At 43.4% G+C, this 14,390-nt stretch overlaps 2 protein-coding genes across 2 annotated transcripts in view; one reads left to right on the top strand and one right to left on the bottom strand.

The window, feature by feature from the left end:
• Positions 1 to 14,390, bottom strand: part of LOC141055913 (uncharacterized) — a 430,701-nt gene that overhangs the window by 131,315 nt on the left and 284,996 nt on the right. The window lies entirely within an intron of this gene.
• Positions 1 to 14,390, top strand: part of LOC141055915 (uncharacterized) — a 218,453-nt gene that overhangs the window by 56,025 nt on the left and 148,038 nt on the right. The window contains exon 7 of the mRNA XM_073552628.1: positions 2,748 to 4,265. Within this exon, the coding sequence (XP_073408729.1) occupies positions 2,748 to 4,265 (1,518 nt within the window). The remainder of the gene's footprint in view (positions 1 to 2,747; positions 4,266 to 14,390) is intronic.

The raw sequence follows: 14,390 nt of genomic DNA, 5'->3' as shown, positions 1-14,390 counted from the left end.
CACACAAGGACACAGGACAGAGGTTGAGTCAACTTTAATCCATGTCAACTGGCTGCAAGTGTGATTTAGTTATTGCCAACACCTGTTAGGTGCCACAGGTAAGTTACAGGTGCTGTTAATTACACAAATTAGAGAAGCATCACATGATTTTTCGAACAGTGCCAATACTTTTGTCCACCCTCTTTGTTATGTTTGGTGTGGAATTATATCCAATTTGGCTTTAGGACAATTCTTTTTGTGTTTTTTCATTTAAGACAAATTAAATGAAGATAATAATACCAAAGAATTTGTGTTTGCAATCATTTTCAGGAAGAAACTGAGTATTATCTGACAGAATTGCAGGGGTGTCAATACATTTGGCCATGACTGTATATATATAAGTGGTGTAAACTAATCTTGGAGGTGCTCTCGTGCTCTGTAAACCAAATCATGCGTAGAGGCGCCGCCCTTTTTATCTTGAAGGTTTCCTGTCCTCAAAGGGCACATCCCCTCTCTCGGTCTTGTAATGGGTTCTGAAAAAACACATTACTGGTAAGTAATATACGTGTTTTCCTCGAACATGGAAGAACTACTAACAGTGACAAATGCAGTGGTGAAGCTCCTTCCTCATTTAAAGGGCATCGTATTTGAATAATGTCAGACAATCGGACAAAGATTGCATATGTCAACCATCGGGGGTACAAAATCTCGTCCCCTGATGTTGATGACAGAACAGTTCCTTCGATTCACTGAACAATATGAATTAACACTGACCACACTGCACATAAGATTGAAGGAAAACTAGAGAGCAGACTTCCTCAGTCAGAATACACTAAGGAAGGCTGGAATGGGAGCTGAAACCAATAGTAATCCAGCAAATTGTGGAATGCTGGGGACAGCCAGAAATAGACTTTTTTGCCAATGAGCAAAGCAAAAAACAGAGATTTTCTGCTCTCTAATTCTGAAGGAAAGTCCCTGTGCAGTGGATGCACTACACAATCCTTGGGACTTCAACCTAGCCTATGCCTTCCCCCCCGTTAATGTGTATTCCGGCAATATTGAAGATTCGGGAAGAGAGAGCAAGTGTTATTCTAATTGCTCCTTTTTGGCCCAAGAGACCATGGTTCACATGGATGAGGATGATGTCTGTGTCTGATCCTTGGATGCTCCCAAGATATCCCAGATCTCCTCAGGCAGGGCCCAGTTTGTCATCCTCCGAGGTCAGGCCTGCATTTGACGGCGTGGAGTTTGAAAGGTTGCTATTAATCCAAAAGGGCTTCATCCCGGCCTTAGTCTCTACCCTGCTTCAGAGCAGGAAACCAGTAATGACTAGAATATATGGTAGGACTTCGGCAAAATTCTTGTCTAGTTCAGGACAATCCTTAAAAGGAAAAAATCCAATAAAGGCCATATTATAGTTCCTTCAGAATGGAATAGAGATGGGCTTTTTCACCAGCACTCTTAAGGTGTAGGTGTCAGCTCTAGGAGCCTTACATAATTATAACCTAGCTGCAGATAGGTGGATACTTAGATTCATTACGGCATGTGATAGGTCTAGACTGATACCGACCCAAAGAATGCCTCCTTGGGATCTAAACCTGGTCTTGGAGGCGTTAAGGAGATCTCCCTTTGTGCCCTTAGACAAATTACCAGTCAAGATACTCACCCTAAAGGCTGTAATATTGGTGACCCTATGATCAGCCCGCAGGGTAGTGACTTATAGGCTCTATCAATTAACCATCAGTTTACACAGATCATGTATGATAGTTATATTGAGACCAGGCTCAGCATACCTTCCGAAAGTGGCATCTAAATTTCACAGGGGCCAAGTAATTGTTCTCCCCTCTTTCTTTAGCAATCCTAAAAATGCAGAGGAGCAGAGACTTCACACTTTAGATGTTAAACGGGTCTTGGTACAGTATTTAGCCATATCACAACAGTGAAGAAAGAGTGAATCCTTATTCATGTTGTTCCAAGGAGATAGGAAAGGCTTCAAAGTAACAAGGGCTACCATAGCTAGATGGATTGGGGACGCCATTAGCTTAGTCCACTACTCTTGTAATATCGAGAACTTGAAGGCTCATTCCACCTGAGCCATGGCAACTTCCTGGGCTGAGAAGGCGGAAGTGTTGATCGACAGGATGTGTAAGGCAGCAACATTGTCCTCTCCTTCTACATTCTATAAACATTACCAACTTAATCTGTATTCTTCTGATGACCTGTCCTTTGGAAGAAAGGTGTTACAAGTTGTGCTGTTATAGGCAAGGGGAAAAATATCAGTTACTTACCAATAACAGGATTTCACAGAGCCAATAACAGCACCGTTAAATTCCCTCCTTTTTTATCACTAGTTGGTGTGCGCTACATAGGGGTGTTTAAGGAGAAATGTGGATTAGTGATTGTTGTGTTAATAACTGTCTGGACGTCTTCTCATGTTCTAAAATGCAACTGATGTGGAGGCGAGGTAAAATCCTTTTATTCAGTAGGTTCTGTTTTGTGAGATGAGATGAACTTTTTGTTGGTATTATTTTTGCAAACATAACAATGGCTTTTTATTCCATATTTTGGAGGAGAATGAACAAACTGTTGAACACAGCTCCACTTGTTCATCATATGAGGTTTTCTATTAGACTGTGGACTGTCATTGTCTTGGTAAATAATTCAATATCTTTACATAACATGCTATTTTTATGGACAGTTTAATGAAAAATGTTAAAAAAAAGATCATGGATATTTTATTCAAATATAATTTGTTTTATTTTTGGCAGATGACTGTACCAGGAGATCAGAGGGACAGCTGACAACTTCAGTTTTTAAATCAGATGATGTTGAGATCCCACAGGACACAGTTGAAGTGAATTCCATTACTCCTGATATTCCATCATCCCTTCATAGCAAAAATCTGTCATGTGATATTTTGAAACAGGTTTTGTCTTCTGATTCATTGCCGACTATTGAGCAAAATCAAAGTCACAAAATAAGCATTAAAAAACAAATTGCTCCTAAAGCAAAGAAGCCATTTTCTCGTTCAGAATATGGAAATAGTCTTCCCCTTGAAAAGTCTTTCCTTAAACGTCAAAAAAAAAACACAGCAAAGAATAGATTTTCTTGTTCTATGTGTGGGAAATTTTTTAACCACAAATCAAATCTTGTTAGTCACCAGAGAACTCACACAGGGGAGAAACCTTTTTCATGTTCAGAATGTGGAAAATGTTTTATCCAAAAATCAAATCTTGTAAGTCACCAGCGAACTCACACAGGGGTGAAGCCTTTTTCATGTTCAGAATGTGGGAAATGTTTTTTATGGAAATCAAATTTTGTTAGTCACCAGCGAACTCACACAGGGGTGAAGCCTTTTTCATGTCCAGAATGTGGGAAATGTTTTTTATGGAAAGAGTATCTTGATAGGCACCAGAGAACTCACACAGGGGAGAAGCCTTTTTCATGTTCAGAATGTGGGAAATGTTTTAACCAGAAATCAAATCTTGCTAGTCACCAGCGAACACACACTGGGGAAAAGCCTTTTTCATGTTCAGAATGTGGGAAATGTTTTTTATGGAAATCAAATCTTGTTAGTCACCAGCGAACTCACACAGGAGGGAAGCCTTTTTCATGTTTAGAATGTGGGAAATGTTTTAACCAGAAATCAGATCTTGTTAATCACCAGATAATTCACACAGGAGTGAAAACATTTTCATGTTCAGAATGTGGGAAATGTTTTAGACAGAAATTAGGTCTTATCAAACATCAGAGAACTCACACAGGGGAGAAGCCTTTTTCATGTTCCGAATGTGGGAAATGTTTTTACTGGAAAGAGTATCTTGATAGGCACCAGAGAACTCACAAAGGGGAGAAGCCCTTTTCGTGTTCAGAATGTGGGAAATGTTTTATAGATAAATCAACTCTTGCTACACATAAGAGAACTCACATAAGGGAGAAGCCTTTTTCCTGTTCAGAATGTGGGAAATGTTTTAACTGGAAAGCGCATCTGGATAGACACTATAGAACCCATACAAGGGAGAAGCCTTTTTCCTGTTCAGAATGTGGAAAATGTTTTAACCTGAAAGGATATCTCGTTATACACCAAAGAACCCACACAGGGGTGAAGCCTTTTTCCTGTTCAGAATGTGGGAAATGTTTTATAGAGCACTCAAGTCTTATCAGACATCAGAGAACTCACACAGGAGAGAAGCCTTTTTCATGTTCAGAATGTGGGAAATGTTTTACACGGAAATCAACTCTTAATAAACATCAGAGAAGTCACACAGGGGAGAAGCCTTTTTCATGTTCTTAATGTAGGAAATATTTTACATGGAAATCAACTCAATAAATGTCAGAGAAGTCACACGGGAGAAGCCTTTCTCATGTTCAGAATGTTGGAAGTGTTTTAACTGAAAATTGTCTTCTTAAAGGGGTTGCCCACTACTAGGACAACCCTTTGTCATTCCACAGGTTTGGCCTTGATAAAATAAAAACACTCATTCTCACCTCCTGTGTTAATGCCATTCTATTGGCACTCGCTTTCCCAGGGCACATGTCAAGATGTTACATCACACAAGGCATGCTCCCAATCAGTGACGGTTTTGCTGTCCCCGCATTTAGCCATATTGAGCATCAACCGAAAGCCAGGGCTGTGACTACTCTCGGACTTCCACTTATTGTTCGATTTGTCTGAAGGTGGGAACAGTGATGCCAGCCCTGATTGGGCATAGTGCTCACATGATGTAACAACCTCACATGAACCCCAGGAATGCAAGAGTCAATACCACTGGAATGGCGGCATCATGGGCGGTGATTGGAAGTGTTTATATTTTAACAGGACCAAACATGAGGTATGATAAGGAGTTGTCCAAGTAAACATCAAAAATCCCACACAGAGAGGTCATTATCATACCTAGAGTGTGAAAAATGAATTACTGGTAAATCATATTTTGTTTACCATTAAAAATAACTGACAGGGAGAAACTGTATACAGTGCATTGCAAAAGTATTTGGCTACCTGGAACTTTTCAACCTTTTCCCACATATCATGCTTCAAGCATAAAGGTATCAAATGTAAATTATTGGTGAAAAATCAACAACAAGTGGAACACAATTGTGAAGTTGAACGAAATGTATTGATTATTTTAAATTTTTGTGGAAATTCAAAAACTGAAAAGTGGGGCGTGCAATATTATTCGGCCCCTTTAACTTTAATAGTTTGTTGCTCCACCTTTTGCTGCGATTACAGCTGCAAGTCACTTGGGGTATGTCTCTATCAGTTTTGTACATTGAGAGACTGAAATTCTTGCCCATTCTTCATTGGCAAACAGCTCGAGCTCAGTGAGGTTTGATGGAGATTGTTTGTGAACAGCTGTTTTCGGCTCTTTCCACAGATTCTCGATTGGATTCAGGCCTGGACTTTGACTTTGCCATTCTAACACCTGGATACGTTTATTTGTGAACCATTCCATTGCAGATTTTGCTTTATGTTTGGGATCATTGTCTTGTTGGAAGACAAATCTCCGTCCCAGTCTCAGGTCTTTTGCAGACTCCAACAGGTTTTCTTCAAGAATAGTCCTGTATTTGACTCCATCCATCTTCCTATCAAATTTAGCCATCTTCCGTGCCCCTGCTGAAGAAAAGCAGGCCCAAACCATGATGCTGCCACCACCATGTTTGACAGTGGGGATGGTGTGTTCAGGGTGATGAGCTGTGTTGCCTTTACGCCAAACATATCGTTTGGCATTGTTGCCAAAAAGTTCGATTTCGGTTTTATCTGACCAGAGCACCTTCTTCCACATGTTTCGTGTGTCTCCCAGGTGGCTTGTTGCAAACTTTAAACAACACTTTTTATGGATATCTTTGAGAAAAGGCTTTTTTCTTGCCACTTTTCCATAAAGTCCAGATTTGTGCAGTGTACGACTGATTGTTGTCCTATGGACAGATTATTCCACCACAGCTCTAGATCTCTGCAGTTCATCCATAGTGATCAATGGCCTCTTGGCTGCATCTCTGGCATATTTGGTAGTGTGGTATCTCCTTGCCAGGTGTCATATATCTGGGTGCTCCAAGTTTGGCCATTTTAGGCCGGTATTTCAGTGTTTTCCTGTGTCTCACTCTAGTTATATACATCACTATTTAGCATAAAAAAGAAAAACAATACAGGCCACATATTTGGCAGTGTGGTATCTCCCTGAAAGGCCTCATATATCTATGTGCCCTATTTTTGGGCATCTTATCCCAGTATTCCATTTTTTTCCTGTCTGTCACTCTAGTTATGTACAGTACTATTTTGCATTTTTATAAAAATAACAGGCCACATATTTGGCAGTGTGGTATCTCCGTGCCAGGCATCGTATATCTGCGTGCTCCAAGTTTGGCCATTTTAGGCCAGTATTCCAGTGTGTTCCTGTCTGTCACTCTTGTTATATGCAGCACTATTTAGCATAAAAAAGAAAAAAATACAGGCCACATATTTGGCAGTGTGGTATCTCCGTGCCAGCCCTCATATATCTGCGTGGTCCAAGTTTTGCCATTTTAGGCCGGTTATTCCAGGGTTTTCCTGTGTGTCACTAGTTATATTCAGCACTATTTTGCCTTTTAAAGAAAAAAAAGCCACATATTTGGCAGTGTGGTATCTCGGTGACAGGCCTCATTTATCTGAGCAAACAATTTGGCCATTTTAAGCCTACCTATTCTAGTGTTTTTACAGTCTGTTATCGTACTTATTGACACAAATTTGCTAAGCAAAAAAACATTTTTAACTACAGTCCAGATAGTTTAAAGTGTGGTTTTCCCGCACATGTATCACATAAAAGTTCACTCCCAATTCAGCAATTTGTAGTGAACATGTATAATATTCTAGTCCATTTACAATGGGCAAGGCACATGGAAAGGGAAGGGGAAGTGGACGTGATGGTGCATGCCAAGGCCGTGTGCAAGCTGAAATTGGTCCACCAAAAAAAACCCCAACTTCTCGCTAGACCTTAGTGTCCGAAGTCCTAGGGGACTGCAGTAATACAGCATTATTGGAGCCAGAGCAGTGTGAAAATGTTGTTGGTTGGATAGGGGCTAATACTTCCAGTTACCTATCCACCACCACCAGCACCCTGTCTTCCACACGGTCAAGTCTGAGTAGCCGTGAATCTGGACTGCATATTCCTCACCCTGATCCCCCTTCCTCCCACCATGCTGAGTGCCCTGAGACAACTTATCCCACACTCGTACACTCCGAAGAGATGTTCAGTTTTCCATTTGTAGATTTGTGCCTCTCGCCTGGTCCACTTAAAGCGGGGCAAGATGCACAAATATTTGAGCAGCCATGATCATAAGAGGTGGACGATGATGAGACACAATTACCGGAAAGTCAGGAGGAGGACCGGGGTGCAGAAGTGGAAGATGAGGTGGTGGATGATCTAGTAACTGACCCAACCTGGCAGGAGTTCATGCAGAGTGAGGACAGCAGCACACAGGGGGAGGGAGGTGTAGCATTCCTTCAGGCAGGAAGAAGCAGCATGGTGGCTGCAGAAAGAAGGCGTGCAACCATTTCCCATAATAACAACGTGACGGAAGTTGTCAGTCCAACTGTTAGGTCTTCCCGAGTCTGGTTATTTTTTAAAGACTCTGCCGATAACCCCAAACAGGCCATTTGCAACACCTATCACGCCAGCATCAGCAGGGGTAGCAAAACTACCAGCCTTACCACCACCAGCATGAGCAGGCACATCGTAGCATAGCACCCGACTTTGTGGGCCCAACCCCAGGCTCCAGGAACAGTATCTGCGGGTGACACCACTGCTTCTTCCACTGTTGTGCGTGCAAGCCAATCTCCTGTCCTCGGTGCATGCGAAGATGCCTCCTGCCCTGCAGATGCCTTTGCCGACAGTCAAATAGCGACATCATCAAGCACATCCATGTCCAGTTGTCCATACCCCAGTCATTGGAATGTAGCGGAAATACGCAGCCAACGCCCCAGAGGCCACTACTAAATTCACATTTCTCGTCTGCTTGCGCGCAAAATGTTGCCTTTTAGGCTCGTGAAGATGGAAGCTTTCTGAAACCTGATGGCGGCGGCTGTCCCAAGGTACTCGGTCCCCAGGCGCCACTATTTCTCCCGCTGTGACGTCCTGGCATTACACAAATACGTGTCCCACATCATTACTGTGCCCTCAACAATGCAGTTACTGGGAAAGTACACCTAACCACGGACATGTGGAGAAGTGCTTGTGGACAGGGACGGTACATCTCGCTGATGGCACACTGGGTTAACAGTGGAAGCCAGGACCCAGTCAGACCTTGGGATGGAACACGTCCTTCCGACGCCAAGGATTGCGGGCCCTATGTCAATCAGGGTTGCCCCCACTGTTTACAGCTCCTGCACCTCCTCTTCAGCCTCCATCTCCGAAATGAGCACATCAGTCAGAAGCTGGAAGCACTGCAGCACTGCCAAAGCCAAGCGGCAACAGGCTGTGCTGAAGCTAGTTTGCTTAGGTGACAAACCGCACAATGCTGCAGTTGACAGCTCTGAAAGAGCAGGCAGATGTGTGGCAGACACCGCTGAATCTCTAGCCAGGCATGGTCATGTGTGACAATGGCAGGAACCTGGTGGCGGCTCTGAGGTGAGGTGAAGTGACACACGTACCATGCCTGGCCCATGTACTTAACCTCGTTGTTCAATGTTTTCTAAAAAGCTTCCCGTAGCTGCCGGATCTGCTGGTGAAAATGTGCCGCCTGTGTGCCCATTTTAGAGTCAGCTACAACTTCAGCCGCCCTTGCCGTGCTTCAACAGCGATTGCAGATTCCGGCTCACCGACTGGTGTGTGATGTCCCCACGCATTGGAACTCTACTTCATATGTTGCAAAGGATTTGTGAGCCTGAGAGGGCAGTTGTTGAATACCAGCATCAACAAGGCCGTCGTTATTCAAGTTTGACTCCACACATAAGACCTCAGGAGTGGACATGGATGTCAGACATATGTAACATCCTCCAAAACTTTGAGGAGTCCACTAAGATGGTGAGCGGCAATGACTCCATAATTATCGTCACCATTCTGCTCATCTGCATTCTGAAAAGCTTTCTGCTCACGATGAAAGAGGATGCATTGCAGGCGGAGCACGAGGACATGGAGCAAGGAACCATACAGGGTGATTACTCACAGCCCAGCCTCATGTCATCCTAACGTGGACTGGTTGACAATGAGGAAGAGGAGGAAGAACAGGGGCTACTTTCATGCGCTATAGACGGTACTACAAGCACAACTGTCATACCGTCTGTTCAGCATGGATGGCCTGAAGACAGAGACGAGGACACCTTGGTCAGTCATCCTGTTGGTGAGGACATGGAAGGATTGCCTGTTACCAGTCTGGCATGCATGGCTGACTTTATGTTGCGCTGCCTTTCCCGTGAGCCTCGTATTGTAAAATTATTGGGTAACAGTCATTACTGGGTAGTGACACTTTTAGACCCACTCTACAAGGAGAACTTCCAGTCTCTTGTTCCAAAGGCAGACAGGTGTACTAAAATGGTGCAGTACCAGAGGGCCATTGTTGCACAATTATTTAAAAAATTTCCATCTCAAAACGCTGGCGGTAGACATAACAGTTCGTTGGACAACCAAGGAGTTGTCATGATCTGCTTAGTTTGTGGGATTAGGTAGTTCAGAGGTTAATCTGGACTGCCTCACTCTGAGATTCTGGGAGGCTTTTTATAGCCTCATTGTGGGCTCATTCCGCGTCGCTTATACTCAGACCCTTGGCCGAGTGTGTGTGACCCTGGTGTGCTTTGTCACTGTGATACTTTATGCTTGTTTGGTTTTGATCTGGTTCTGTTCCTGTTACGAGTTCTGCCTGTCCCTCTTGTACTGCGCTGTCCTCTCCGTGTATGACTCATTGCATATGACCTGACTATTCTCTGATTGCCCTTCTTGTACTGTGCAGCTATCTCCGAGAATGACTCATTGCTTACGGTCTGACTATTCTCTGCTCGCCCCTCTGGTACCACGCCGCCCTTTCCGTGTATGACCACCGTTTGTCTGACCCGAGTTCCACTCACCTCTACTTCAGGATTCCTGCCGTAGAATCCTACAGTCATCTCCAACAGTGGGACGCTAAGCCCCGCCCCCTGTGGTCACATGATCGTAGGTCCTTGTACTTCTTACTACCTTCAGCATCGCAGGTCCCCTCTGTCTGAACTTTCCCTGCAGTATCTGGCCCCAGGCCCCCCCCGCAGTGTGGGTGAGTCACCCTGCTCAGCCATGGCAGTTCGCAGGCGCTGACAGGATCCTGATAGGAGTACAGGCGAGAGAGACACAGCTCCAATCCAGCAGAGACAGGGGAACACTGGCAAAGTTCTAGGATAGTTTTCTCAGACCCTCCCATCGCCCCGAGGCGTGGGGTAATGCCACAAGGCATGGAATGTTTTATAATATGCTGAGGGAGTACCTTGCTGACTATACCAACTTCCTCCGTGATTCCTCTGTGCCTTTTAATTATTGGTTATCCAAGCTGGACACTTTGCATGAACTGGCTCTCTACGCCTTGGAGGTCCTAGCCTGCCCTGCCGCTAGCGTTTTGTCAGAGCAGGTTTTTAGTGCCGCTGGTGGAATTATCACGGATAAGCGCATTTGCCTGTCAATGGAAAATGCAGACAGGCTGACTCTTATAAATATGAACAAGGAATGGACTGGGCCAGACTTCTCGACACCACCAAATGATGACAGTGAAACATAACCTCCAATGTAGTGTCTTTTTGGGAGGTGTATTCCCATGCACCTCTTCACACCCACACATGGGTATACGCTTCCTGATTTTTGCTATTTGGTGTCTTCCTCCTCCTCATCATCCACCACTACTGAAACACCAGGGTGAACGTATTCCATCATGCTCCAACCACTCTATTTTTTGGCAAGGGTGTTATGATGCCTGTCACCAAATTTAAAAAAATATGTACCCCCAAGGGGAAATGTTTTTCAGCCCATACACTTAGTGTATGGGCATTACAAGTCTAGGAGACCCGCTCCTTTAAATTGAGCATATTTTTTAATCAAGCCTTCCTCTACGTCACATCATCCACCGCCACTAGATCACCGGGGTTAACTTGTTCCGTGCTGCTACAGCCAGTGTCGAATTCTTAACAAGGGTGGGTGGTTATGCTGGGCGTGAAATACTTGTTTTGAAAAAGGTTGAGGTGTACCCCACAGGGGAAAAAGTTTGCCAGCCAATACCCTTAGTGTATGGGCATTACAAGTCTATGAGACCCGCTCCTTTGTAATGGGAATTTTTTTTTTTATGAGGCCCTCCTCTATGTTTCTTCCAAGGGAGGATTGGGGTTGTTGGGGTGCATATGACTTGGTAGCAGGGCAGGCCTTGCAGCCAATGCATAAGAAAAGAGTATGGGAGTACAAAATGAATAATATGAAGTGGATTTTCCTTGTGGCCATCCAGTACATGGCTTGAAAAGCTTATTGGGGTGCATGTAACTTTGGGGCAGACCAGGTCTTGCATTTAATGCAACATTTTTTCAGGAAGCCCACCTGTACCTCTCATGAAAGGGGTATTGGGCTGCGTCATAATTCTTAGCAGCCCATCCACTCACTGCATAGACAATAAATGCATAGGAGACCCACTGTTTAATAATGGCCCTTTAACCCCTTCATGACCCAGCCTATTTTGACCTTAATGACCTGGCCATTTTTTGCAATTCTGACCAGTGTCCCTTTATGAGGTAATAACTCTGGAACGCTTCAACGCATCCTAGCGATTCTGAGATTGTTTTTTCGTGACATATTGGGCTTCATGTTAGTGGTAAATTTAGATCGATAATTTTTGCGTTTATTTGTGAAAAAATCAGAAATTTGGCGAAAATTTTGAAAATTTCGCAATTTTCAAATTTTGAATTTTTATTCTGTTAAACTAGAGAGTTATGTGACACAAAATAGTTACTAAATAACATTTCCCACATGTCTACTTTACATCAGCACAATTTTGGAAGCAAAATATTTTTTTGTTAGGAAGTTATAAGGGTTAAAAGTTGACCTGTGATTTCTCATTTTTACAACAAAATTTACAAAACCATTTTTTTTTAGGGACCACCTCACATTTGAAGTCACTTTGAGGGGTCTATATGGCAGAAAATACCCAAAAGTGACACCATTCTAAAAACTGCACCCCTCAAGCTACTCAAAACTACATTCAAGAAGATTATTAACCCTTTAGTTGTTTCACAGGAACTAAAGCAACATGGAAGGAAAAAAAGGACATTTTAATTTTTCCAACAAAAATTTTCTTTCAGCATCAATTTTTTCATTTTCACATGGGCAACAGGATAAAATGGATCCTAAAATTTGTTGGGCAATTTCCCCTGAGTACACCGATACCTTATATGTGGTCAAAAACCACTGTTTGGGCGCACGGCAGGGCTCAGAAGGGAAGGAGTGCCATTTGACTTTTTGAATGGAAAATATGCTGGAATATTTAACGCTTGCCATGTCGCGTTTGGAGAGTCACTGTGTGCCTAAACACTGGAGCTCCCCCACAAGTGACCCCATTTTGGAAACTAGACCCCCCAAGGAACTTATCTAGATGCATAGTGATCACTTTGAACCCCCAGGTGCTTCTCAAATTGATCCGTAAAAAAAAAAAAGTACTTTTTTTCACAAAAATTATCTTTTAGCCTCAGTTTTTTCATTTTCACATGGGCAGCAGGATAAAATGGATCCTAAAATTTGTTGGGCAATTTCTCCTGAGTACACCGATACCTCATATGTGGTCATAAACCACTGTTTGGGTGCACGGCAGGGCCCGGAAGGGAAGGAGCGCCATTTGACTTTTTGAATGGAAAATTAGCTCCAATCGTTATCGGACACCATGTCGCGTTTGGAGATCCCCTGTGTGCCTAAACATTGGAGCTCCCCCACAAGTGACACCATTTTGGAAACTAGACCCCTTAAGGAACTTATCTAGATGTGTAGTGAGCACTTTGAACCCCCAAGTGCTTCACAAAAGTTTATAACATAGAGGAGTGAAAATAAAAAATCATTTTTTTTCCTCAAAAATGATTTTTTAGCACGCTATTTTTTATTTTCACAAGGGTAACAGGAGAAATTGAACCAAAAAAGTTGTTGTCCAGATTGTCCTGAGTATGCTGGTACCCCATATGTGGGGGGGGCCACTGTTTGGGTGCACGGCAGGGCGCAGAAGGGAATGAGCGCCATTTGACTTTTTGAAATGAAAATTAGCTCCAATCGTTAGCGGACACCATGTCGTGTTTGGAGAGCCCCTGTGTGCCTAAACTTTGGAGCTCCCCCACAAATGACCCCATTTTGGAAACTAGACCCCCTAAGGAACTTATCTAGATGCATAGTGAGCACTTTGAACCCCCAGGTGATTCATAGAAGTTTATAATGCAGAGCAGTGAAAATAAAACTTTTTTTTTCCTAAAAAAAATTTTTTAGTTGGCAATTTTTTATTTTCACAAGGATACTAGGATAAATTGGACCCCAAAAGTTGTTGTCCAGTTTGTCCTGAGTACGCTGGTACCCCATATGTGGGGGGGAACCACTGTTTGGGCACACGTTAGGGCTCAGCAGGGAAGTAGTGACATTTTGAAATGCTGACTTTGATGGAATGGTCTGCGGGCGTCATGTTACATTTGCTGAGCCCCTGTGTGCCTAAACAGTAGAAACCCCCCACAAGTGACCCCATTTTGGAAACTAGACCCCCCAAGGAACTTATCTAGATGTGTGGTGAGCACCTTGAACCCCCAAGTGCTTCACAGAAGTTTATAATGCAGAGCCGTGAAAATAAAAAATCATTTTTTTTCCTCAAAAAATGAATTTTTAGCTCGCAATTTTTTATTTTCACAAGGGTAACAGGAGAAATTGGACCCCAAAAGTTGTTGTCCAGTTTGTCCTGAGTACGCTGATACCCCATATGTGGGGAGGGACCATTGTTTGGGCACACGTCGGGGCTCGGAAGGGAAGTAGTGACGTTTTTGAAATACCGACTTGATCGAATGGTCTGCGGGCATCATGTTACGTTTGCAGAGCCTCTGATGTGCCTAAACAGTGGAAACCCCCCACAAGTGACCCCATTTTGGAAACTAGACCACCAAGGAACTTATCTAGATGTGTGGTGAGCAGCACTTTGAACCCCCAAGTGCTTCACAGAAGTTTATAACGCAGAACCGTGAAAATAAAAAATCTTTTTTTTCCTCAAAAAATGATTTTTTAGCCCGCAATTTATTTTCACAAGGGTAACAGGAGAAATTGAACCCCAAAAGTTGTTGTCCAGTTTGTCCTGAGTACGCTGGTACCCCATATGTGGGGGGGAACCATTGTTTGGGCACACGTCAAGGCTCGGAATGGAAGTAGTGACGTTTTGAAATGCAGACTTTGATGGAATAGTCTGCGGGCGTTGTTACGTTTGCAGAG

The sequence above is a fragment of the Dendrobates tinctorius genome, unplaced genomic scaffold (assembly GCF_039654945.1).
Source record: "Dendrobates tinctorius isolate UK_male_01 unplaced genomic scaffold, ASM3965494v1 ptg000192l, whole genome shotgun sequence".
NCBI classification, from domain to species: Eukaryota; Metazoa; Chordata; class Amphibia; order Anura; family Dendrobatidae; genus Dendrobates; species Dendrobates tinctorius.
This window is presented reverse-complemented; position numbering and strand designations above follow the sequence as displayed.